General features: G+C 38.3%; 1 protein-coding gene across 3 annotated transcripts; it reads left to right on the top strand.

Annotated features, from left to right (window-relative positions):
- Positions 1,968-26,652, top strand: GHSR (growth hormone secretagogue receptor). 3 transcript variants are annotated; one of them, XM_021068541.1, is made up of 3 exons: positions 1,968-3,344; positions 18,287-19,209; positions 21,391-26,652. In XM_021068541.1, exons 2-3 carry the CDS (start codon positions 18,414-18,416, stop codon positions 21,693-21,695), a joined length of 1,101 nt encoding a protein of 366 aa, XP_020924200.1. In that variant the 5' UTR covers positions 1,968-3,344; positions 18,287-18,413; the 3' UTR covers positions 21,696-26,652. The 3 variants fall into 3 exon arrangements, with proteins under 3 accessions (XP_020924200.1, XP_020924201.1, NP_999345.1); XM_021068542.1 differs by lacking the exon at positions 1,968-3,344 and adding an exon at positions 15,753-18,061; NM_214180.1 differs by lacking the exon at positions 1,968-3,344 and having other exon boundaries at positions 18,414-19,209; positions 21,391-21,695.

The raw sequence follows: 26,652 nt of genomic DNA, 5'->3' as shown, positions 1-26,652 counted from the left end.
ACTCTAAGACACTGATGAAAGAAATCAAAGATGACACAAATAGATGGAAAGACATACCATGCTCTTGGATTGGAAGAGTCAATATTATCAAAATGACCATACCACCCAAGGCAATCTACACATTCAATGCAATCCCTATCAAATTACCAAGGACATTTTTCACAGAACTCAAACAAAATATTTTAAAGTTTGTTTAGAAGCACAAAAGACCCCGAATAGCCAAAGACATCCTGAAAAAGAAAAATGGAGCTGGAGAATCACGCTCCCTGACTTCAGACTATACTACAAAGCAACAGCTATCGAAACAATATGGTACTGGCGCAAAGACAGAACTATAGATCAGTGGAACAGGGTAGAAAGCCCAGAATTCAACCCACACACCTACAGCCAACTAATCTATGACAAAGGAGGCAAGAATATACAATGGAGAAAAGACAGCCCCTTCAATAAGTGGGGCTGGGAATGCTGGACAGCCAGAATGAAATTAGAACACTCCCTAACACCATACACAAAAACAAACTCCAAATGGATTAAAGACCTAGATATAAGACCAGACACTATCAAACTCTTAGAGGAAAACATAGGCCAAACACTCTCTGACATAAATGACAGCAACATTTTCTCAGATCCACCTCTTAGAGTAATGACAGTAAAGACAAAAATAAACAAACAGGACCTAATCAAACTTAAAAGTTTCTGCACAGCAAAGGAAACCCTAAACAAAACGAAAAGATAACTCACAGAATGGGAGAAAATCTTTGCAAATGAATTGACTGACAAAGGATTAATCTCCAAAATTTATAAACACCTCATACAGCTCAATACCAAAAAAAAAAAAAAAAAAAATCAAAAAATGGGCAGAAGATCTAAACAGACAGTTCTCCAAAGAAGACAATATGGATGGCCAAAAAACACAAGAAAAGATGTTCAACATCACTCATTATGAGAGAAATGCAAATTAAAATCACTGTTGGGTACCACCTTACACCAGCCAGAATGGCCATTATCAAAAAGTCTACAAACAATAAGTGCTGGAGAGGGTGTGGAGAAAAAGGAACCCTAGTACACCATTGGTGGGATTGTAAATTGGTGCAAGCACTGTGGACAACAGTATGGAGATTCCTCAGAAAACTAAAAATAGAATTACCATTTGATCCAGCAATCCCACTCCTGGGCATTTATCCAGAGAAAACCATGACTCGCAGACACATGTCCTCCGATGTTCATTGCAGCACTATTTTCAATAGCCAAGACATGGAAACAACCTAAATGTCCATCGACAGAGGAGTGGATCAAGAAGAGTGGTACATATACACCATGGAATGTTACTTAGCCACTAAAAGGAATGAAATACTGGCATTTTTAGCAACATGGATGGACATAGAAATTATCATGCTAAATGAAGTCAGTCAGACGATGAGACACCAACATAAAATGCTTTCACTGACATGTGGAATCTGAAGAAAGGACACAATGAACTTTGCAGAAGAGATGCTGACTCACAGACTTTGGACTTATGGTTTCCAAAGGAGACAGTTCAGGGGGTGGGGGGATGCGCTGGGGTTGTCAGATGGAAATCCTATAAAATTGAATTGTGATTATCATTTAGAACTATAAATGTAATAAATTCATTGAGTAATAAAAAATTCAATTCCTATGAAACAATTTCATTCCATGAATTGTTTAAAACAAGTGATACCTACATGTACTTGCCTCTACTTTAAAGATAAAGCCCAAAACGGGATGCAATTATGAAGTGGATATATTAAAATGACAATTGGAGTTCCCATTGTGGCACAGCGGAATTGAATCCGTCTAGTAACTATGAGATTGACTGTTCTATTCCTGGCCTTGCTCAGTGGGTTAAGGATCTGGAGTCAGCAAGAGCTGTAGTATAGGTTTCAGACGTGGCTTGAATCCTGAGTTGCTGTGGTATAGGCCAGCAGCTGTAGTTCCGAGTCTACCCCCAGCCTGGGAACTTCCATATGCCACAGGTGCGGCCCTAAAAAAAAAAAATTAAATAAATTAAATAAAACCCACTGTGCCAGAGCAGGAACTCCTGTTAATCCCTTCTTAAAGAGCATTAATATCGACTATCTGATCTTTTTGAAAATAAAATAAAATGGTGGCATTCTGATCCATTATTCTTGGACTCTGTTCCATGAAACTTCCTCACTTGAAGAATAGAGGAAAAAAACTACTACCTCAGTTTTGTTTAGGATGTATCTGGGCAGAGCAAGGCAAGGGAGTTTGAAAGACAACCACCCTCTGGAGAGGCCATCTCAGCTGTTTAAGAGGTGCCTCTAAGACCAGAAAGAACCACCTTATTGTTACATACCAGGATCAGCCACCAGGTGGCGAAGTTCTCTTATTTTCCTCAAAGCCCAAAGTGTTCAAAGATAGAAGAGAATAAATCACTTCAAATTCTCTTTTTGAATAAAACTAAAAGGAAAGCAGGCAAGGATGCATGTTGCAGCTTCTTGGTGTCTCAGACAATAGCACCCACATTACAGTAAATGTTGAGTAAATGCTTAATGCATGAGAAGTGCTGAGACACTGTCTACCAAGTTCTAAGGACATAGTAAACTTTTAAAATATGAAAAGTTAAAATTAAGAAAACTTCAGGTAATGCAACATCATTTTAATTGTTTTTATGCTGAGTTGCATTTCAGACTCCTGTATATTCTTAAAATCTCTACAAAGTCATATCTATGTCAAAATTTAAAATGGCCTAGCTAAAATAGATATGTAAGTAGAAAACAGCATGCAAGAACTTCTTGTGTTTTTTAAATTTTTTATTGAAGTATAGTTGATTTATAATATCATGTTAATTTCAGGTGTTCAGCACAGTGATTAATTTATACGTGTATATATAGCAATTCTTTTTTAGAAATTTTTCTCTTACAGGTTATTATAAAATATTGAATAGAGTTCCCTGTGCTATACAGTAAGTCCTTGTTGGTCATCTATTTTACATATAATAGTGTATATATGTTAATACCAACCTCCTAATTTATCCCTCTCTCCACACCCTTCCTTTCCCCTTTGATGGCCATAAATTTCGTTTTCTATGTGAGTCTCTTTCTGTGTGTGTGTGTGTGTGTGTGTGTGTGTGTGTGAATTCCACACATAAGTGATATTATGTGATATTTGTCTTTCTCTGTCTGACTTAGTATGATAATCTCTAGGTCCAGCCATGTTGCTTCAAATGGCATAAGAACTTCAAGTTTTGAGTGAAAATCAGTCAAGGTACAAAACTCCCAGATTTATGAAATGGATACATTCAAGAGATTGCAAAAGAATATTTATTTTAAAAAGAGACTCATCACAGCCTTCCTTTAAAGGTAAGTTTCCTTTCTACCTTAAGCATTTGATTCAATATGTTAAATTCAATTTGCTCCTGACTGCTCTAACTGAAGATATTGTCATCAGGATAAATTGTGAAGCTGATCATTTGGCCTCTGCATCCTTTGCTTCCCCTTTTAATAGATTTTCCCCTTTCCTATAAGCTCCCCATGCTGTCTCCCCATGCAGGCAGTGGGTAAGGATTGGGAGGAAATACAATACAAAGGCCCTTCGCCCCCAGAAGCTCATCACAGAACTGGGAAGGAAGAGTGACCTGGATGTGGTGCTGTTAGCACCTGGGCAGCCTTCTCCTTGGGGGCATCTTCCACTCTAGGGAAATAATAATAATGTAGAAGAGGAGGAGGAACCATGCATTGAACTTTTCCTCTCTTCTTACTACTCTTGTTTCCATATTCACTTAATTCCCACAAGAACCTTGTGATGGAAGGATGGGGATAATCATGTGAGGAAATTGAGGTCTTAGATTTAGTAGGTGAAAGAGCCAGGTTTTGTCCTTGGGTTTGTTTGATTCCACTGGGATGGAATATGTTAGTCCAGAAGAAAGGGGTTAGGTGAAGATGACATTTTCAATGTAATTCTGGGAAACAAAAAACAATGTTAGCACGAGCTCCACCAACTCAGCTATGAACATAGCCCACTTCTGTGACACTTGCCCCCTAATCAAGAACACAGTGCTTTAATATTATCTCTTAAAAAATAGACTAGGATGTACATTGACATCAGATAGATCTGATTTTCCATATTTTTTATACTAATCAGATAATTTTTTTATTCTCTGTGACAATGCAATGTAAAGTCATAATCATCACAATTTGAGGATTCTAAAATGTGTCCAAACACAAAAGAATAAAAATAAGAATTTGACAGATACAGCATTAGATAAGAGGTTTTCTGAAGAAACTGAAAATATTTTCTGCTTGTGAAGACTGGACTATAAGGCCAAAATTGCTTTAAAACTGGTTTTCATATTTTGTTTATATAATTAAGAAAGAACAAATCATCTGAAAATGTGAATGAAACAATGACTAAAAAAATATCATAGTAAATTTTCTAAATGTATTAAGAGATTTGATTATTTTAATATAATCTCTGGTACAGATTTGAAAGTGATTGATTTAACAGCTTGTGCTTTAAAGTATATGAAAATTTGAATTTTCCCTAGAAGTATAAAACATTCTGGCTTATTCATTAGGCTACTCTAATATTTTAAAATAAGTCTGCAGCCATATTGTCTTCATAGATGCCATAAAATCACTTACCAGTGCATCTCTCAGAAAGAGATCAGTGCAGAATAAACATCATGCTCTTCCTTCTTACTCTGTTCAGACAAGTGGAGGAACTCAGATGCCATCTGCCCAAAGCAACATATTAGTGAGTGTTTCAGTTGGTGTGGTTTCATCTGCTTTGACTCAATTGGCACCAATAGCATAAAAAGCCTGAGGTAGGGTGATTCCAGGCTTGCTTAAATTGCCACCACTGAGGAGCTAGGTCTCTTCATTCTTCTGCTGTGCTTTGCTCATAATATTGGCTTTTTTTTTTTTTGACCGCAAGATTTCCAGACTACTGAAGCAGATTCAGGGACTTCGCAACATTGAAGGCTCCCTTGTATCCCTTTCTAAGACTGAGAAAAACACTTCCACACTCACTGTTCAGAATTATAGACATGCCCATTCCTAAATCATTTGTTGGCAAGAAAAATGGAATTTCCATGATTAAATTAGGTTAATTAAGATCATCTTCCCCAGGGCTGGGGAAAGGTCTAGGCTTTTCTAAAGTATGCAATCTCCCGTTAGCTGAACAATGTCAAGGTTTTTTTCTCAGGATGAGAGGATGGAAGGGCTACAAGGTGGGTGGTCCACAGTGTGCACCATGTTGAGTCAGGAAGAGCCTAGAAGGAATGGCTCCAAAAGCAGGGCTCGTGCCTTTAGGATATTTGTCTTGTGGGAGCAGAGTAAATGTTGAAGAATAACTAGGAAATATTAACTTTTCTGATTTGGTAGGGCAATCTTGACCCCTGATGATTTTTCAGGGGAAGGTTAAAATACTGTGATTATGTCTATTAAAAGAGATAAGAAATTCCTACGGAGAGGAGTCATTGGTTTAGTATTACATTTGTAAATAAAAGAAATTGGGGCAAAGAAGACATAATTGAATCAATAAGGATACTTTCAGTTCAGTTTACAGAAACCCCATCTGTGACAGGCATACTCAATAGGAAAATGTATCTTTCATCACAGGAACTCCAGGGGTCGGGCAGGTTCCAGGGTTGGTTGATCTGGCTCTTTCCATCTCTTGGTCCCACCTTCCTCATTGTTGGCTTCATCCTCAGGTTGGTGGCATCATGATTCTAGGTGTCACAGTCAATCAAGACAAAGCCCAAAGGGGACAGAATGGTAGCTTCCCATGAGGAACAGGAAGGCTTTCCCCAGATGCCTCTCGGTATACTTTCTCTCCTGCATCACTGTCCTTAGGTCCCTTGTCCATTCCTGAGTCCATCACTGTTTGAGGAGTTGACTTAATAAATATCTCAGCTGTGAGAATTCCAACTGCAAGTAGGTTTTCACTGTGACTGGGATAATCAATATCCCTTACCTCTATAACTCTAGTAAATCTAGATCAGATGTCAGCAAACTAATCACCCCACTTCATATTTTTTTAAGTGAAGTTTTATTGGAACACAGCCCCAACCATTTTTTTCATTACATTGTTGATGGATGCTTTTATGCTGCAGTGACATCTTAGTTGTGAAAGAGAACATAGGGTCTACAAAGCCTAAAATATTTTCTGATTCTTTATAGAAAAAGTTTGCCTTCTCTGATCTAAAGTTAGCTGGAGTGCTTCCTTTTATTTGCTTCAAAATATGCCTTCTAAAAATGGCAACTTTTAATTTTACTATTCTAGGAAGGAATGTGTGATGGTTAATTATGTGTCAACTTGACTGGCCACAGAGTGCTCAGATTAAACATTACTGCTTTTTAAAAAAATTTATCTTATTGAGGTATAGTTGATTTATAATGTTGTGTTAATGCCTGCTGTGCAGGAGAGTAGTTCAGGTGGGTGTGGGTGTGTGTGTGTGTGTGTGTGTGTGTATCCATATATATACATACATTCTTCTTTATTATTCTTTTCCATTATGGTTTATCACAGGATAGTGAATATTATTCCCCATGCTATACAGTAGGATCTTGTTGTTTATCCATTCTATATATAATAGTTTGCATCGGCTAATCCCAAACTTTCAATCCATCCTTCCCCTACCTCCCCTCACTTGGCAACCACAAGTCTGTACTCTATGTCTATGAGTTTGTTTCTGTTATACAGATAGGTTCATTTGTGTCATATTTTAGATTCCGCATATAAGCTATATCATTATTTCATTTATTTTTATGGCTGAGTAGTATTCCATTGTATGCATGCACTGCATCTTCTTTATCCATTCATCTGTCAATGGACATTGAAGTTGTTACCATATCTTGCCTGTTTGAATAGCGCTGTTATGAACATAGGGGTGCAGGTATCTCTTTAAATTATAGTTTTGTCCAAGTATATACCCAGGAGTGGGATTGCTGGATCATAAGGCGACTCTATTTTTAGTTTTTTGAGGAACCTCCATACTGATCTCCAGAGTGACTGTACCAATTTACATTCCCACCAACAGTGTAGGAAGGTTCTCTTTTCTCCACACATTCTCCAGAATTTGTTCCTTGTAGACTTTTTAGTGATGACCATTCTGACTAGTGTGAAGTGGTACCTCATTCTACAACCATTATTTCTGAGTGTGTCTGTGAGAGTGTTTCCAGATTAGTTAGCATTTGACCTGGTGGACTCAGTAAAGAGGATTGCCACCCCCCGGTATTGGTGGTCATCATCCAATTCATTGAGGGAGGGTTCAGAATAGAACAAAAGGCAGAGGGAGAATGAAATTACTCCTGTGTCCTCCCTCACTGTTGAACTGCAACCTCTCATCTCATCTTTTCCTTCCCTCAAACTGGGGTTTATACCATTGGCTCCCCTGGTTCCCAGGTCTTCAGATTAAGACTGAATTATACCAACGTCTTTCCTGGGTCTCCAGCCTGCACATGATAGATTGTGGGACTTCTCAGCCTCCATAATTACACGAGCCAACTTCTCATAATATCTCTCTCTGTCTTATGTATAATAAGACATATATATGTATATACATACATATAATATCTTTCTCTGTCTTAATATATATGCGTGTGTGTGTGTGTATGCATACATACATATATGTATATTCCTATTGGTTCTCTTTCCCTGGTGAACCCTGATTATTACAGAGTTAAATCTATGTTCATCTTATCCCTTAATAGTATGTTTAGATATATTTTACCCATTTTCTTTGTGAGTTTTCCTAATCTACACAAGATACCTATCTAAAGTCAAGCCATTGACTCTCCCAACATGTTTATGCTCCTTATGTAGGATTCAGCTAGTGGTGTGTTGAACCCAGTTTGTACTGACTTGTAAGAGCCATTTGCTAGCATGGCTTTCAAACTCTGCCTTTAGTGGCTTTGGTGACATGAAACTAACCATGGTGGGGAGTAGGTACACCATAGAAATTGCCAAACATTTCAAATTGAAGTTGTTGGTTGCTTCCTTTTTCCCCTAAAGATCTGGTTGTTAAACATTTATGAGCACACTGTGGCTCCAGCGACTATTACTGCCTTTTACATACCATCTCTGTTATATAACTGCATAACAGAGAGTGTCTGTTGTGATCAAGACATTGCCAATACATTATCCATTTGAAATAAATTTGTAATCTAAAATAGTCAGTTAAACTCCTCTTGCAATAAAGTAATGTGGCCTGAGTTTTCAGTTTTACATAGTTTTTGACTTGTATAGGTTTTTTTCTAAATAAATATTTCTCTTAGGTAAAACTCGAAGATGAAATAAATGAAAGCAAAAATATTCCCCTTAAATTATCTGAAACTACAAGTGTATTTATATTTTATAACTTATGTAAACTCCTTATGTGTGAATAAGGCAGAACATAGCTATCAGTGTACAAGGATCGAGTCTTCTGAATTCTCACTCAATTCTGGAGTGGAAAGTAGTGTTCACTGGGATCTGAGGGGAAGCCCTAGGTTTAGGGAGACATTCCTTAATAAAAAGTGCACTCATTCATTTAAAAAGCTTTTATTAAATATTTGTTAAGTCCCAGGCAACAATGATTTCCAAAAGACTTGGGCCCTCTTCACATAAGCCTTACAATCTAATGAGGGAGAGAAATGTTAAACAGTCACATAACTGAGTACAAAAAAATTTTAACAGTGGAACAGAAGAAAAGAAATATAAATCTTTGTAGGCACGGGAAACTGACCCCCCATGAGGAACCTGAAAGACAGCCATGGATCTGGATTGCGAAGAGTAAGAGAGAGAGGGTTCCAAGTTGAAATCTATATTCCAGGGAATTCTGTCTTCCAAGGCATCCTGGAAAATCTTGCCAGCCATTGTGGGGTCAAGGCCAATGGGAGATCATTTGAAATATTCTAAGCAGAGGAGGGCCAGGATCAGATTTGCATTTTCAAAAAGATCACTGGCAGCAGATGATGGCAAAGAATCATGGGAAAAGAAGAACAGGTTTTCCCTTGTGGTTCAGTGGGTTAAGGATCCAGTGTTGTCTCTACTGTGGCTCGGGTTTCTGCTATGGCACAGTTCAATTCCTGGCCCTAAAATTTCTGCATGCCACCAACACAGCCAAAAAAATAAAAGAAAGAATAAATAGGAGAGCAGTCCTTTGTCTACTGCAGCAATTCTGGTGGAGGATTAGGGAGGGTCAGACCAAGACATTAGCAGAAGACGTGGTGAGACATGGCTGAAAACACATCTGATATGAGGCACAAATGATCCTTTCCACAGAAAAGAAAATCATGGACTTGGAGAATAGATTTGTGGTTGCCAAGGAGGAGGGGGAGGGAGTGGGATGGATTGGGAGCTTGGGGTTAAAAGATGCAGACTATTGCTTTTGGAATGGATTAGCAATGAGACCCTGCTGTGAGGCACTGGGAACTATGTCTCATCACTTATGATGGAGCATGATAATGTGAGAAAAAGAATGTATACATGTATGTGTAACTGGGTCACCATGCTGTATAGTAGGGGAAAAAAATAATGTATTGGGAAAATAAAAAAAAAAAGAAAACAATCTGAACTGACTGGGCTTCCCATGAAACACTTCAGCTGCCTTTAGAGGACTTATATTTGAAGAAGTGACTGATGGACACCATAGAAACAGTTCATAACTAGGAAGTAAACTGAGAAGTACAAATTCTGAAGGACATAGGAATTGAGAGCAAAACATTGGTCAGGACTCCTGTGGTTAGGATTTGAAGAGAGAGGCCAGAAGCAAGAGGTGGGAAGAGGCAGGACGTTATCCATATCTTGCTGGATATGCAGGGTAAGGTCAAATTATGAGACCTCGAGAAGGTCGGAGTTTGAAAAACTTGATGTGAGATTAAAGAATGAATGAGCCACTAAAATTTTTTTACATAGGAAGGATGCAAAAGTTAAACGAACTTTAAAGAAATTCAGTTTTACCAAATTCTTTTGTTTAATTAGACTGAGAAGAGCTTGCTGTCTGTATAGTTGTTGGTGGGGGTGGGAGGGAGGGATGTGCTAGACTTAGATGGTGGCAATTAAGAATGGAAATGAGGCCTAAAGGAAAACATAGGCAGAATATTCTTTGACATAAATTGCAGCAGTATTTTTTGGTTCTGTCTCATATACTAAAGGAAATAAAAGCAAGGATAAACAAATGAGATCTAATTAAACATAAAACGTTTTGCACAGCAAAGGAAACCATCAACAAAACAAAATGACAACTTACAGAATGGGAGAAAATATTTGCAAATGATATGACCAATAAGGGATTAATATCCAACATATATAAACAGCCCATGCAATTGAAATGTCAAAAAAGCAAACAACTTGATTGAAAAAAGGGGGAAAGGAACTGAGAAGACATTTTCCAAAGAGGAAATGCAGATGGCCAGCAAGCACATGCAAGGATGCTCAACATGCTAATCCTCAGAGAAATGCAAATCCAAACCACAAGGAGAAATTACCTCATACCTGTCAGAATGGCTATCATGGAAAAGACCACAAATAACAAATGTTGACAAAGATGTGGAGAAAAGGCAATCTTTCTACACTGTTGGTGAGACTGTAAACTGGTGCAGCCACTGTGGAAAATGGCATGGAGGTTCTCAAAAAACTAAAAATAAAACTAATGTGGAGTTCCCATCATAGTACAGTGGAAATGAATCCAACTAGGAACCATGAGGTTGCAGGTTCGAACCCTGGCATTGCTCAGTGCATTAAGGATCCAGTGTTGCCACGAGCTGTGGTGTAGTTCACAGACAGGCTCGGTTCTGGCGTTGCTATGGCTCTGGCGTAGGCCAGCAGTAACAGCTCCAATTAGACCCCTACGAACCTCCATATGCTGCGGGTGCAGCACTTAAAAAAAAAAAAAAAGACAAAAGACAAAAAAAAACCCTGACGTATGATCCAGCAATTCCACTCCTGGGTATATAGCCAGAAAAGATGAAAACTCCAATTCAAAAAGATACATGCACCCCAATGTTTATAGTAACATTATTTACAATTGTCAAGATGTGGAAGCAACCTAAGTGGACTAAGCAACCACACTACTCAGCCATAAAAAGAATGGAATTTTCCCATTTGCAGCAACATAAATGGACTTGGATGGCACTATACTAAAAGAAATAAGTCAGACGCAGAAAGACAAATACTCTATGATGTCACTTATATGTGGAATATAAAAAAATAACAAACTAGTGGATATAACAAGAAAGAAGCAGACTCAGATACAGAGAACAAACTAGTGCTTACCAGTCGTGGGGGAGAGGGACAATATAAGGGTGGGGGAGTGGACAGTACAAACTATTGTGTATAAGATAGGCTCAAAGATGTATTATACCACACGTGGAATATAGTCAATATTCTGTAATTACTGTAAATGGAAATAACATTTAAAATTACATTGAAAAATTAAAAATAGAGAATGGAGATGAAGGATAGGTATTAGGAACATCCAGTGGGTTGGAGGTGATGAATTTGCTTTAGATACATGATAAGTTTGAAATGATGGTGAGCTCTTCAGTAATAAATGTCCAGTAGGCAATACATACTGGGTGGCTTTATTTGTAATCTTCTGCACTGTTTACAATCCAATTTATCTTTCCTCATTAGCATTCTCAAAAGGAATGTTCCATGATTTATACAATGAAAAAAATTCTCCTTTCTAATGCACTTGGCAAGACTTTGTAGAATCAGAGTTCCCTGATAGCTCAGTGAGTTAGGGACCCAGTGTTGTCACTGCTGTGGTGAGGGTTTGATCCTTGGCTCTGCCCCAGAAGTTCTGTATGCTGAGGGCACAGCCAAATAAATTAAATTAAACTATTTCCAGTTTAGAAAAAAGACTTTATAGGATGAAATATTTTGATACATTACCTTAATTTCATATTAAATAATATCTTGACATAATAAAATTAAATCGCCCAGTCATAGATTTTTTTATTACTTACCAGTTTTATTAAGTAATTATGGATTTTTTAAAAATTTGAACCAGAGGTAGAATCCTATTTTAGTGAGCTTAGTGAGGTAAATAATTTATAGTATTTAATGTCCACTAAAATTTAATATATATTACAATCTATAGCAAAACAGGTTGAGGATATATTATTTCTATAAAGAAACTCATGTATTCATCTCCTGTTTACAAATCTCTAGTTTATTAATAACCTGCCTTTTTGTCAGAGATTAAAGTACTTTCTATCTCTCCACCATCCTACCCCTCAACTCTCCTAAGTAATATACTTCAAATACCAATAGACTACATTATAGAAAACTCTGCTTTCAAAGATCCAAGCACACAACAAACAAACACCAAAAAAAAAACAATGTCTTTGCTTCAAAGATTAGCTTCAGAGAGGACAACAACTCTTAAAGGCATCTGCTAAGTGGATTTTTAATTTAATGGAATTTGTTGTAACTCTATCAGTAAAGCACAATTGCTGTGCACCATCTGTTGAAGCTTTGAAACTGCCTTGCTTATAAAGAACTGGATGTTGCCATCATATCCATTAAAATGGAATACTACTTTTTACCAACTTTTCACCAACTTTTCTTCTTATTTATTTTCCAATGCTTTCAGAATCATTAGAAGATGAATTGGCAAGGAGAAAAAAAAAAAAAAACACAGTCTCAAGAGTCAAAAGGGACAACTCAACAGCCAAAAAACAAAAAACAAAACAAACAAAAAAAACAGGTGGGGGCAAATGACTTAAATAGACATACAAATCAAAACCTCAATGATATACCACTTAACACTCATTAGGGTGACTATTACACGACAGAAAAACAAGAGAAAAAAGAGAGAATAAGTGCTGGCGAGTATGCAGAGAAAATGGAACCCTTGTGCATGCTTGGGTGCAGCTGCTGAGGAAAACCATATGGCAGTTCCTCAAAAAGTTAAAAAATAGGGAGTTCCCTTTGTGGCTCAGAGGTTAACGAACTTGACTGGAATCCATGAGGTTGCGGATTTGATCCCTGGCCTCCCTCAGTGAGTTAAGGATCTGGCATTGCTGTGAGCTGTGGTATAGGCCAGCAGCTGCAGCTCCGATTCAACCCTTAGCCTGGGAACTTCCATATGCTGTGGGTGCAGCCCTAAAAAGCAAGCAAAAAATAAATAAATGAATACTAGAATTAGCACATGATTCAGCAATTCTAATTCTGGGTATACACCTAAAAGAATTGAAAGCAGAGACTCAGACAGATGTATGTACGCCAATGTTCATAGCAGCTTTATTCATAAGTAGCCAAATGGTGAAAGTAACAAGTGTCCATTAATGATGAGCAGATTAGCAAATTGTGGTCTATACGCATAAAATGTAATATTATTTAGCTTTAAAAAGGAAGGAAATTCTGACACATGCTACAACATAGATGAATCTTGAGGACAGTATGCTAAATGAAATAACCCAGTCATAAGAGAACAGATACTGATGTGGGTACCTGGAGTAATCAAATTCATAGAGACAGAAGTACATGGTTGCCAGGACTGGGAAGAGGACCCTTTTTTAATCATTCATTTATTAAACTGTTATTTTATTTTTATGTTTTTATATAATACAGCTGTAGATATGTAAAATGCAGCATAATTCAAAACAGTGAAAGATTACTGAACCATACAATCGAAAGCAGTAAAACACTAGTTGACTAAAATTAAGGTATATTTCCATAATGGAAATTATGTAACTTCCTCAAGATGGGGTACTATAAAACCATTTAAGAAAAGTATATTGATGTAAGAGAATTCCAGGATACAATGTTATGTTAAAAAAATCAAGACAGTAGACAATGTATATCGTATATTACCTTTTGTATATACTATACACACACACATTTACAGAAATACGCACAGGATAGGTAAACCAGAAGCTAATTTTTTTTAATGATGTCAATTGGGGATTATGAAAAATGTGTAATATTTTTCTGAATACTCTTTGGTTTATCATTTTAAATTTAGGACCATGCTTTGTTTTAAAGTTCTTTCCAATTACATGTGTGATTTATATATTCAAAAACAAATTTTAAATTTTAAAATTATTCCTAAAGTTAAAAGTAACTGAAACAAATAAATCTAACCATGTATCAAATTGGTAGCATAGTCTGCATAAAAAAGCATTATTTCAATTAATTTTTGAATGTGTAGTTGTACAAACTTAGTGGGGTATATTCTAAGGACAAAGAGAACTGCAAAAATAATGTCAAACTTTGTGAAGTTTACTTTTGGTGATAATACTGATATTATCAATTTAAAATCATCTAATGCATATTATAAATAGTTATGTTTATGTTGTTAGAAACATTGTTATGTTTCAATATAAATATGAAATCAAATACATTAAGTAAATAATTGGAAGTTGAATTTATGTATCTTTATAAACTTATGACTACTTGATTTTTTATATGGAAATAATTTCAAAGAAAAGTTGTAAGGATAGTACAAAGGAAATCATTTGACCCCTTTCCCAGATTTATTTAACATTTTGCTCCATTTGCCTTACCACTGGCTCTATTTATCTACACACACACATAATTATTTTCCTGAAACAGATGCATAAACATGTATTTTTAAGAATAAGATTTTTTTCACACAACTATCAACACCAGTAAACTTAACACTGATTCAATACTTCTATCTAATCTACCATCCATATTCTAAGTCTGTCACTTAGCTCAATGCTATCCTTTATAGAAGTTTTTTTTCTCTCCAGTTTGGAATCCAGTCTAGCAACAGGAATTACAGTTAGCTGTTACATCTCTTTGGTTTCCTTTAGTCTGGAACATTTTTTCAGTCTTTCTTTGTCTTATATAACATTGACATTTGGGGGGGAGAATTTTTAAAATGGAATACTCCTCTTTTTGAGTTTGTCTGATGTTCCCTTGTGATTAGATCAAGGTTGTGCATTCCTAGCTGGAATACCATGTAAGTGACACTGTGTTCTTCCCAGAGTATCACATTGATGATGTTAATTTTGATCACTTGCTAAGGGTGTGTTTGATCTATTAACTGTATCATCATTATCACCTCATTTTTTTTTTTTAAAGATCTCTGTCCAAAGACAGGGTCTAGTCTCTAATGCTAGGGGAAATAACTGCTTCTGCTCCCCCAAATCATTTCTAAATGCCATTCCCCAGTATGAGGTACCAGAGATTCTTGAATAAATGGCTGATCTCAGGTCTAGAGTAGAGAAATTAAGAGGTAAGCAAGGAGTACCTTACCACGCCACAAAGCAAGGAAGTTCTTGAAGTCTAAGTGAGCCATGTCAAAAGAATTTAGAGCCAGCCTAAAGGGGATCTCATTCACCAAAGATAGGATAATTTGAACATCAAAAGAAAAAATAGCCACAAAATATCAATACACTTTAAATGTATCAAAATCCATGAATCCATAATACTGTCATTCAAAGGACAAGACATGCTGGGCTTTTATGCTCCAATGTGGTTTTGTGCCTTTGTCTGAGAACAGTTTAGCATGTTCTGCTTCCTCTGAAGGAGCTCAACTTTCAAGATCCAGCTAGATGCCTCTTCCTCTGAGAAGCCTTCCCCAAAACCTCTATGCACTTCATTGTTTCTCCATATTTCAACAGAGCTCATTATATATGCCTCTTTTTTTTTTTTCTTTTTCTAAGGCCACACTTGCAGCATAAGGAGGTTCCCAGGCTAGGGGTCTAATTGGAGCTGTAGCCACCAGCTGATGCCAGAGCCACAGCAATTCAGGATCTGAGCCACGTCTATGACCTACACCACAGCTCACGGCAATGCCGGATCCTTAACCCACTGATTGAGGCCAGGGATGGAACACACAATCTCATACTTCCTAGTCAGATTCGTTAACCACTGAGCCACAACAGGAACTCCATATATGCCTCTTTAAATGCACATATCATACTGTACTGGAATTGCTTAACTGTATTTTTCTCTCCAGAATCTAAGTTTATAAATATGAGACTTGTCTGAGTTTTATTTATCTTGCTATTCACAGGACCTAACAAATAGACAGTTTTATATGTTTTTGCTATATTATGTGTTGTGAATGAATGAATCAGTTTCAGTAGTATCCTCTATTTTTTCTTCATCACAATACATATTTGTCTTTATTTTAGAAAATATTTGAATGCAGTTAAATATTTGCCTATTTTAGCCAATATGCCAAATTTTTATCATAATGGATTTTTTAGACATTTTCCCCATCTGTCAGACGTTGCTTTAACACTCAGTAGACTAGAAACAGGCCCCACAGTCTTCCTGATGCTTATTTTTAAACAATAGCTTCTTATGGTATTTTTATTTTTTGCAATTTGTTTTCTTCTTTTAGAGATTTTTCTGCACACATAAATTTACTAATAATGTAGGGTGGGAAGTGATAAAATCAAATAATTGATTTTTTTTAAAGTATTAGTAACGGATAACAACTTAGCTGTAATCTTTTCTTTTCTTTCTTTCTTTCTTTTTTTTTTTTTTTTAATAGTTGAAATAGATTTTTGGTCCAACGTCTGTAACAGCACCGCTAACCCATGTAGAGTGTTCTCCATTGACTTGCCTGTATCAAACTTCCTCACGCAGTCTCCCACTGCACATAGAATCCTTCGCGTATGTGTGCATACATCCAGTCTTAGGTTTTTGTGGACTTTTAAGCATTAACAATTTAGTTGGCAGAGGTGATGTAAATCATCTGTCAAAGTCATGTGCAAACGCACTAATAAATGCTTCAGGAAAACCCTTCTCTCATACACAGTGAATGAATCCTTGTTTAGGTCATGGGCTAGTGAGCGTGAATAGATGCCGTCAACACAGCCGCTTAATACCAGTCTGTGTTTGAAAGGAAGAGGTGCTGAGACGCGAACTGAAAAAGGTGAGGGCAGGAAGGCTCAGCTCAGAGCTGCGTGGCGCCGTAGGAGGGGCGGGTCGCTGGCCGCGGTGCTGAAGGCGCTCCCGGGCTGTCCCCAGGTTGGTCGGTAGAAGAGACCAGGCGGGTTAGTGAGTTCGTGCTTAGCTGTCAGTCTTGTGTCTTCCGTTGTCAGTTCTCTGCTCCAGCCAGGGAAAGCACATGGAGCTTCCAGGCGAGTCACCTCGCCAGCGTAGCGGAAGCCTCTGACCCATTCCCACCGAGGGCAGCTCCTGTCCCGCAATAGCAACCCCAATAATAATAACGCAGCCTATATTTATTTACAGCTCCAACTCTGTCCTCAACACTTGAAATCCATTCCCAGTGGTCCTCACAACACCCTCGAAATTTAAAATAAAAAGGTTGATGACTTGCCCAAGTAAACACAGCTACCCAAAGGCTGATCTCTCTCAACCACACCTCAAAGAGTATTAACCGAGCACCCTGGACATGCCAGCCTTATAACCTTTGCTTCTCCCCCTTTATCACCCTCCACCACAAGCCATCACGCCCTTTAGCACCAACCCCCTCAGGTTTCCAGCAGGCAAAAGTAATATCCTACATAGTATATCCCCTACCACCATCGAGTTGGAGGCTTGAATTCGGAACTGAATTTATTCACACATCTTGCCCCTTCACTCTTAGTAGTCCGCTGGCTGGGAGTAGGATATTCAAGCCTAGTACCTGAGCCTCCAACTCACTGTGTCACCTTGGACCAGGGACCCTAAGTCTCTGGGCCTGCTTCTCTGGGCTAACACGACGGATGATAGGTTCTAGGACTGCCTGAGGCTTTTTCCAGGTGAGCATGGATCTCCTCTCAGGTGGGACACAAACATTAGATTTTTTTTTTTTTTAACGCCCTCCCTTCCTTTTCCAAGCCTGGTTGTACACCCACGCTCAAGTCTCTCCACCAGATCCATAGTAAACTCTATTCATTGTTGAGGAAGAACCCGGTCCCAGCTACTGAAGATGTTCTCCCCACCCCCCCGTCCCCGCCCCCATCCCGGGGTGTGACCTGCCCTCCTAGGCCACACTAGCCAGGAAGAACCCAAGGCTTAGGGAGAGAGCTACTCGAGCTCCAGCCTAGCAGTACAGGTCTCTGCGGCGCCTACACACCAGGACGCTTTGGGAAGTGGGAGATGCAGAGAGCAAGAGCGCAAAGGCGGGGCAGGGCTGGCCGTGCTGCTCCGGTGACAGGTACTTGTGAGGAAGCCAGCCAGAGGCTGGGTTGGGAGAGAGGGACTTAGGGGGGTGGGGGAGAGAAGGGAGGTGCCAGAAAGAGCGGTGGCCCACTGCTTATCTCACCACCACTGTGTGTGTAAGTGTCTTCCCGCCTCCGTCTCTCACCCTCCTCCCCGCCCCAGGCTCTCAGTCTTACCTTTCCCCGGCTGCAGCCTCTCACTTCCCTCTTTCCTCTCCTAGCATCCTCCCTGAGAGCCCGCGCTCGATACTCCTTTGCACTCTTTCGCGCCTAAGAGAACCTTCTCTGGGACCAGCCGGCTCCACCCTCTCGGTCCTATCCAAGAGCCAGTTAAGCAGAGCCCTAAGCATGTGGAACGCGACCCCGAGCGAGGAACCGGGGCCCAACCTCACGCTGCCAGACCTGGGCTGGGACGCTCCCCCTGAAAACGACTCGCTAGTGGAGGAGCTGCTGCCGCTCTTCCCCACGCCGCTGTTGGCGGGCGTCACCGCCACCTGCGTGGCGCTCTTCGTGGTGGGTATCGCGGGCAACCTGCTCACGATGCTGGTAGTGTCACGCTTCCGCGAGATGCGCACCACCACCAACCTCTACCTGTCCAGCATGGCCTTCTCCGACCTACTCATCTTCCTCTGCATGCCCCTCGACCTCTTCCGCCTCTGGCAGTACCGGCCTTGGAACCTTGGCAACCTGCTCTGCAAACTCTTCCAGTTCGTTAGCGAGAGCTGCACCTACGCCACAGTGCTCACCATCACCGCGCTGAGCGTCGAGCGCTACTTCGCCATCTGCTTCCCGCTGCGGGCCAAGGTAGTGGTCACCAAGGGCCGGGTAAAGCTGGTCATCCTGGTCATCTGGGCCGTGGCCTTCTGCAGCGCCGGGCCCATCTTCGTGCTGGTCGGAGTGGAGCATGATAACGGCACTGACCCTCGGGACACCAACGAGTGCCGCGCCACGGAGTTCGCCGTGCGCTCCGGGCTGCTTACCGTCATGGTCTGGGTGTCCAGTGTCTTCTTCTTCCTGCCTGTCTTCTGCCTCACTGTGCTCTATAGCCTCATCGGCAGGAAGCTCTGGCGGAGGAAGCGCGGCGAGGCGGCGGTGGGCTCCTCGCTCAGGGACCAGAACCACAAACAAACCGTGAAAATGCTGGGTGGGTCTCAATGCGCCCTCGAGCTTTCTCTCCCGGGTCCCCTCCACTCCTCGTGCCTTTTCTCTTCTCCCTGAGTCTACCTCTCTCCCTTCTTTCTCTAGGTCTGTTTCTCCCCGTAAGTCTCTCAATTAGCCTCTTCTGTTTGTCTTGAAACTCTCTTTGGTCTCTAGTTTCTCTGTCTTGTGCGTGTCCGTCTTTTGTTTGTTTTTTTCAGTTTTACTTTTTTGCTCGCTCTCTCTCTATATATCTAATATTTTCGCTGTCTCTGTCTCTCTTTCTCCCCCTCTCCCTCCCTCCCCCCGCCCCAATCTCTGTCTTGACTCTTGGTCTCTTTCTTTGTATCTCTTTCTTGTCTCTCCCTTCTCTCTTTCACGGAAAGATGTCCCACCTCTGTATTTCTGTCTAAAATATGTTTCATATCAGCTCAGAAACTTTGCTACAAAACTGAAATCTTTCATTTAAGAGCCTATTGTGGTCTTTAAGTGTTGAAGGTGATGTTAAGCTTTCTGCCTCAATTTGTAGATATCCAAGTTGCATTAAGAAAAGCAGGAGTTGGGGGGAGGGGAGAAACAGACATTGACTCTAGAAAGTGTTCAGTGGTAAATTTAACCAAAACATGGTCATTGTGGATAATTCTGTCAGAGAAGATTCATTTTTCAGCACTGTGATTTGTTTTTTAACTTGAATTTTTCAGATAATTACATCAATTCAGTTTACCCTGATGGTGTTTATACAGCTTTTAAGGAAGTCAGGGGCAAATCAGCTCTGGAGTCTCTGTTTTCATGATTACCTGTCTCTCCAAGTGGGATAGGCTAGGATAAGCCAGGATATGCAGGCTTCCAGTATGAGAAAAGGAGACTTTTTTTTTGCGTGGTAGCTAATAGGACAGAGAACATCTGGTTGCAGTGTCACACACGAGTGTGCTGAATAGTGTTTACATAAATTCAACTTCTTTAAGTATATGTGTTTGATTAATACAAGTGAAGTAATACAAAGTGTGTTAACATCCAAGCAAAATATTAATTGTAGTTGCTTTTTCAAAACCAGAATCTGCACATTTTATTACTTGGATATCATAGTCAACATTTTGTATTTTTTTGCATATTCATTGCTTCTTAGAGGTCATTCCCAGATGATTTTATATTGTAATTGTACAGTTCCTGGAATCCTGTGTATCGAAGTAATAGAGTTTATTCAAAGAATGTCAAACTTTTTTATTCTTTGGACCAGTGATTCTAACAATATGACTAATAGATTGTAAACCTCTAGTAGCCCCCCAGGGGACTCTAATATTCATGTTGCTTCTGGGGCAGTCAGTCACTACTGCACAACTTAGTTTTGAGAATAAGCTTAATGATTTCCTCTAATTTTCTTTTTAAGCTGTTAATTATCCTCACTGGTGTCTCAACACCAATATCAATTTTCCTTTGCCTTGAGAACTGGAAGGGAATCACTAAAGTGGTGCCAGGACTAAAATATTGTCTTCTGTTATTTTTCCTCTAATTTCTGAATTTTAAGAACTTAATCTAAAAATGCAGAGATTATGAAAAAAGCTAACTTACATGGACAAAATGAAGATCTGATGATGATAATGTTACTTGGTTTTATGGCCTTTTATATCTTAATTATATCTATTGTAGGTGGAAAAGGATTATTCATATCAATGATTCTCAATCCTGACTGAATATTCAGTCCTCTGTGAAACTTTAAAAAGAAAAAAAAAAAAAGAAAGAAAACAGGTGTCTTGACCTCCTTCCTGGAGATTTCAAATTAGTGAGTCTGTATTATATCCAAGGAATTTGTGCCCCAGCAAACTCTGATACATAACTATGGTTGAGTATAACAATATTATCTCATATGTTTGCTCTAACACATATAAAATGATGTAGTATTGTGAATAGATTGTCTAGTCACTTGAGTCAATATGTCAACTCAAGCACAAAATCACTCAGAATATGGTTAAATAGAAATGACTTGGAAGTTCAGTAAAAATAGTTGAAATATTGGTCCAGACAGACTCAATCTTGGTTAAGATGTAGAAATGGGGAAGAGCAGAACATGAAATTTCTCTGAAGTCAGTGGTCATAGCATACAATCAAAACAAAACCATGTCTTCAAAATAGAATGTGATTTCCTATGGCATTTCTTTAACTGACATTCTCTTTCTCATTGTCCTTTCAGCTGTAGTGGTGTTTGCTTTCATACTCTGCTGGCTGCCTTTCCATGTAGGGCGATATTTATTTTCCAAATCCTTGGAGCCTGGCTCTGTGGAGATTGCTCAGATCAGCCAATACTGCAACCTCGTGTCCTTTGTCCTCTTCTACCTCAGTGCGGCCATCAACCCTATTCTGTACAACATCATGTCCAAGAAGTATCGGGTGGCGGTGTTCAAACTGCTGGGATTTGAGCCCTTCTCACAGAGGAAACTCTCCACTCTGAAGGATGAAAGTTCTCGGGCCTGGACAGAATCTAGTATTAATACATGACCAAGCACATTGCTCAGCAAAGTCATTGCTTATTATTCTAAACCAGAAGCCATAGCACAGCAGAACTTGAGAGGAAGTTGAAGGTTAATTTTGGAATCAGGGACACGCAGGTCTGGAAACAACTGGGGGAAAGAAAAGACAGAATTTTTAACGTGTGAAGAGTTTGATTTGATTGCACACTCATCAGTGCTCTCATACACGATTTCTGCATATTCACTGCTTATGATTTTTGCATTCTGCTGTTGGTGCTAGCAAGGGCTCTGCAATTCAGAGAAGGGAGGAAGTATAGAGAGGACAAACAGGTCAGTTCCTACTGGATAAATTCCAACTCTGATTTCCTTTTCATAATGATGAAAATGTTTGATTAAAAGAATGGCATTAAAATAAAACATTTAAAACATGACTTTTAAAACCTAGCAGTTTTCATAGAGCTCCTGATCAGTGCTGTCCAAGAGAAATAAAATGCAAGGTACTTAAGTAATGAATACCAAAATTATTAATGAGCATTTCTACATTCTTTTTTTCATATAACATCTTTGAAATCTGGTTTGTTTTTAGATTTTTCAGCTCACCTGAATTGGGCAGTGGGTGTTCATTAGTAGTACTTGGTTTATTGAAGTTTCATAAATTTGCAGAAGGAAAAGTAGATTCATAAACCTTAGTTGTCCAAACACACTTCAAAGTTTTCTAATAACTAAGACAACTATGAGTTCTTAATTTTAAAATGAAATTTAAAATTCAGTTCTTCAAGTTGCACTAGTCATATTTCAATTGTTCAATGGATAAATTATGGCTAGTGGCTACCACATTGAATATGCAGCTCTAGAGTATCTGTAAAATTATTGAGAATCTTATTTAAAATGTTTAAAAATAAATATTCATTCCCTGAAATGGTTATATAGTGAAATTAGGATAGTAGAGTGTTAGCATAATCAATTCTAAAAATTACACCTTAATGTCAAAATTTATGCTTGGAAGAAAATGGATATAAAATAGACATATATTTTTAACTAGGCCAGATTACATGTGTGACTATTCAGGAAATGAGACTTTGTAAAAATTATAGAAAATCACAAGTTACCTTACTTGACTTTACAAAACTACTTAAAAGCCAATCATAAATCTTTGATTTGTGAATAAAGAACTGATTTATAACTTACACTGGAACGTTTACAGAAACTTAGTGAATATAGCAGTTTTTCAAATGGTGAAAAATTCAGAATCCCTTAAATGCTACTGCTTATTGATATTCAGAACTTCAAAAAAATCTTATAGCCATTTATTTCAAAATGCCTATGTCATGTCCTGTCTCCAAATTAATTATGCTATTTACATCTCACTGCTTAGCTGATAGATATGTTGGCTTGGATTTCTAGTCTCCTTCTTACTCATAATTGCGAATGATTAGGCACCTTCAACTAAATATTATAGATTTTGTTTATAAATCTAAAATTTTCATTTGTATTCACATTGTTCCTTTATAGTCAATTCTTTGCAATTTTTTTTTTTTTTGGTCTTTTGTCTTTTTGGGGCCACACCTGCGGCATATGAAGGTTCTCAGGCTAGGGTCTAATTGGAGCTGTAGCTGCCAGCCTACATCACAGCCACAGCAATTTGGGATCTGAGCCATGTCTGTTACCTACACCAAAGCTCACGGCAACGCCAGATCCTTAACCAACTGAGCAAGGTGAGGGATGGAACCCGTGTCCTCATGGATGCTAGTTGGATTTGTTTCTGCTGCGCCACGACGGGAACTCCCAATTCTTTGCAATTTAAATATAATATTCCACAATGATTTTTTTCATGGTCTCCTGCAATATTAAGTCATATAAGCAATTCCTACATGAACTATGGAGCCAGTTAGGGCACCAAAGTAAAGATGATTATGCTGAAATAATTGATTATTTATTTTAGAAAAAAGTAAATGGAATCATAATTAGAATAATTTCTCTAGAGAAATATTTCTGAAATCTTTCCTGACTCTAAAACTATACTGTCGGAGTTCCCGTCATGGCTCAGTGGTTAATGAATCTGACTAGGAACCATGAGGTTGAGGGTTCGATCCCTGGCCTTGCTCAGTGGGTTAAGGATCTGGCATTGCCGTGAGCTGTGGTGTAGGTTGCAGACGCGGCTTAGATCCCGCGTTGCTGTGGCTGTGGCGAAGGCCGGAAGCAACAGCTCCAATTTGACTCCTAGCCTGGAAATTTCCATATGCCGTGGGAGCGGCCCTAGAAAAGGCAAACAAACAAACAAACAAACTATACTGTCAATTTAGTCAAAGTACACAACTTTAGCAAAGCGATTATTCAGTTAATTCTTGGGAGCACATCAATATATTTTTTTAAATACTGATTCATATAAGCCCATTGAATACTAATTAGGTCATTTAGCATTATTGTCCTAAATAGGGCCCAATAAATCTCAAAGACATAATTCAATTTCCTGATTCCTTAGAGTTTTTGTCTACAAATACATCCCACTTGAGAGGAAACAAGCAAAATAAGGCTTAACTTCCATCACACAGTTAATGGCTTTGGAGAAAAACAAATCTAATTTTTAACTATTCAATGGCCCTACACTTTCTTGTTGGCTCATGTCCATGGTCTCAGCTTAACTCACTCATAGGCAGTAGTTCCCATAGCAAAGATCACCATTGTCTTTCACTGGAACTCAGAGCACATATTTAAAGAAAGGGATCTTTAATTTCTCTCTTACACCGATGCCTTTTTATTGTTTGTAACTTCTTAGTTTCCTTATACGCCATAAATTTTTAAGACTCAGGGAAAAGAGGAACTTATATGAGCAAAATTGTTCCTAAAAGTCCATCATTCCACATTTGGTACATGTTCTGGTGTGTTCTAAGCTCTAAAGACCCATAAGCCAAGGATTTTATCCTTAATGAGCTCATAGTCACTTGTGTGTTATGGTATAATATCTTCGAATTATGAAGTAAACATCTCCATCTGACACTGTGCTATGCCTCTCTCTGTATTGTTGTGGATTTAACTCAGAATAAATTCAAAATGGGCTGTTCCCATACAAAACAGTCAAATTTGTAAATTAGTTAATGTTTGCTAGTGCATTCTTCATTAATGTAAACAAAGTAAAGGAACTCGTTTCAGTTATAATCTGTGTTTCCATTTTTCTGGTTACCTAGAATTGAGGTTTTTATCACCACATCTTACAATGTGTCGTAAAATCAAGGGTTGGATAATTTTCATTATAGGAAGTGAGTATTGTATGCAAAAGAACTTTTAAATAATTGCTTTTAGGAAAACACTCATTGTCATGAATTATTTAAAATTGTAAGTTTTGTGGCAGTAAGAATTATAAACACTCCCAGTGTCTGGCCAGACCTTGGAAATCATTTCTTTATAATCAAATTTTTGATTATAATGAACATTGGTGTGATGGGATTTGACTTGAAATTCCAGTTTTTTCACTCTAATGCCTTTTTAAAAAGCTGAAATCATTACAATTTACAATTGTCAGTTCAATGTTGACAACTGTAGCTATAATTTTTTTTTGCTGTTTTTCATTTATTGACCTACTTGAACTTAACATAAGAAAAATAAAGCTGTGAGACTTTTTGCAAGACTGGTGCCTGAAAATACTCCCTTACCTTTTAATAATATGTTTATGTCTTTAAAACATAACATACATATATACATATATCAAAATTTCTTGTCACAATGTCTAAGTGAAGAAAATAGAGTTTTCTGCTTTCAGAAACACTGTATTTAGTGTAAATAATGCCATTAAAAGATAAAGATAGTGTCATTCACAGTTCATTACCTAATTGTCCTTCTATGATTTCTTTGCAATTTAAATTACAACACTAGCCACAATATATAAAATTATCTGGATGACTAGTGACCAAGGTGAATTCACCAAATTGATAACACAAATATCTTTTATCCAAAGAATGAACTGCATGTCAAAACCAACAGAAAGCAATGTGCTGGTGGCAAATGCTAACTGCTCTAAGCTTATGTCACTTATTTATTCACATTAAATGAATCTGGTTGTATTAACTTATGACAATACTCTGTTTGAAGCAGGTAATGGGGAAGGTTTGTATGAGGCCTGTTTTGTGGTTTTCCTTTTGATTGCAGACTCTTGCAGGGTGTTGAAGCTTACCAATTTTGCGTGAGAGAATTACCATCACCTAAAAAAGAAAAAAAAAAAAAAAAAAAAAACTGCCATGCTTGTGTCCTTCCCAATTGCTTGGATATTGGCTGGAACTCCAGTTAATAACTTATACTGTGACACATACCCTCCAGGAACTGCTGACTACCCTCAGAACTGGCAAAAAGCATGCCTCACGTAAACACTCAGAAAATTCCACCAAAATGATCACAGATATTCTTTCCAGAAGAATTCTTCTGCCTTCCAGTCCCAGAGAAAATGTTTGGGAAGTATAGGTTGAAAGATTTTCTATGATTTAAACATTCAAATCTGAACATTTCTCTGACTCAAATACCAAAAATATTTATATTTTTCACTTTTAGCTCTGTAGGTTTAGGATTAAAGAGCACTTGGTCATATAAATATATTCAAACAGCATAATCCCCTGGTTCACTGGTCCCTGCTGTGTTTGAGCTTTGTATAGAATTTCCAGCTTGGTCTATTTGTGTTGTTTCAATATATCCTAAGTGTCACTAGTGATATTTTGCTTTGTGACTTCTTTTACTTAAGGTTTTTGTGAATGTTAAAAGAATTTACTATAGTTCTCCATGCCTCTGTTTTATGAACACAAGCACTGGTTTTCCTTCCTTTGTGTGTCCTTACCCAAATTTGCTTAATAAATATATTTTTTAAGTCTACCACTAATTTCTCCCACTTTCAGGGATAGATCTTGTCTTATATGGATTATTTTACCTGTATTCTTGCCCTTTTAATTTCCAAAATACATATTTGCAACTATGAGAGGTGTTTGTTATAGTGAGTTTTATTT

The sequence above is a fragment of the Sus scrofa genome, chromosome 13, assembly GCF_000003025.6.
Source record: "Sus scrofa isolate TJ Tabasco breed Duroc chromosome 13, Sscrofa11.1, whole genome shotgun sequence".
Taxonomy (NCBI): domain Eukaryota; kingdom Metazoa; phylum Chordata; class Mammalia; order Artiodactyla; family Suidae; genus Sus; species Sus scrofa.
Note: the sequence above shows the minus strand (reverse complement) of the source record. Positions and strands in the feature narration are given on the sequence as shown.

Coding starts and splice junctions, on each gene's coding strand:
- GHSR (XM_021068541.1), top strand. CDS start 18,414: ATGTGGAACGCGACCCCGAGCGAGGAACCGGGGCCCAACCTCACGCTG. Junction 19,210..21,390: donor ACAAACCGTGAAAATGCTGG/GTGGGTCTCAAT, acceptor TTGTCCTTTCAG/CTGTAGTGGTGTTTGCTTTC.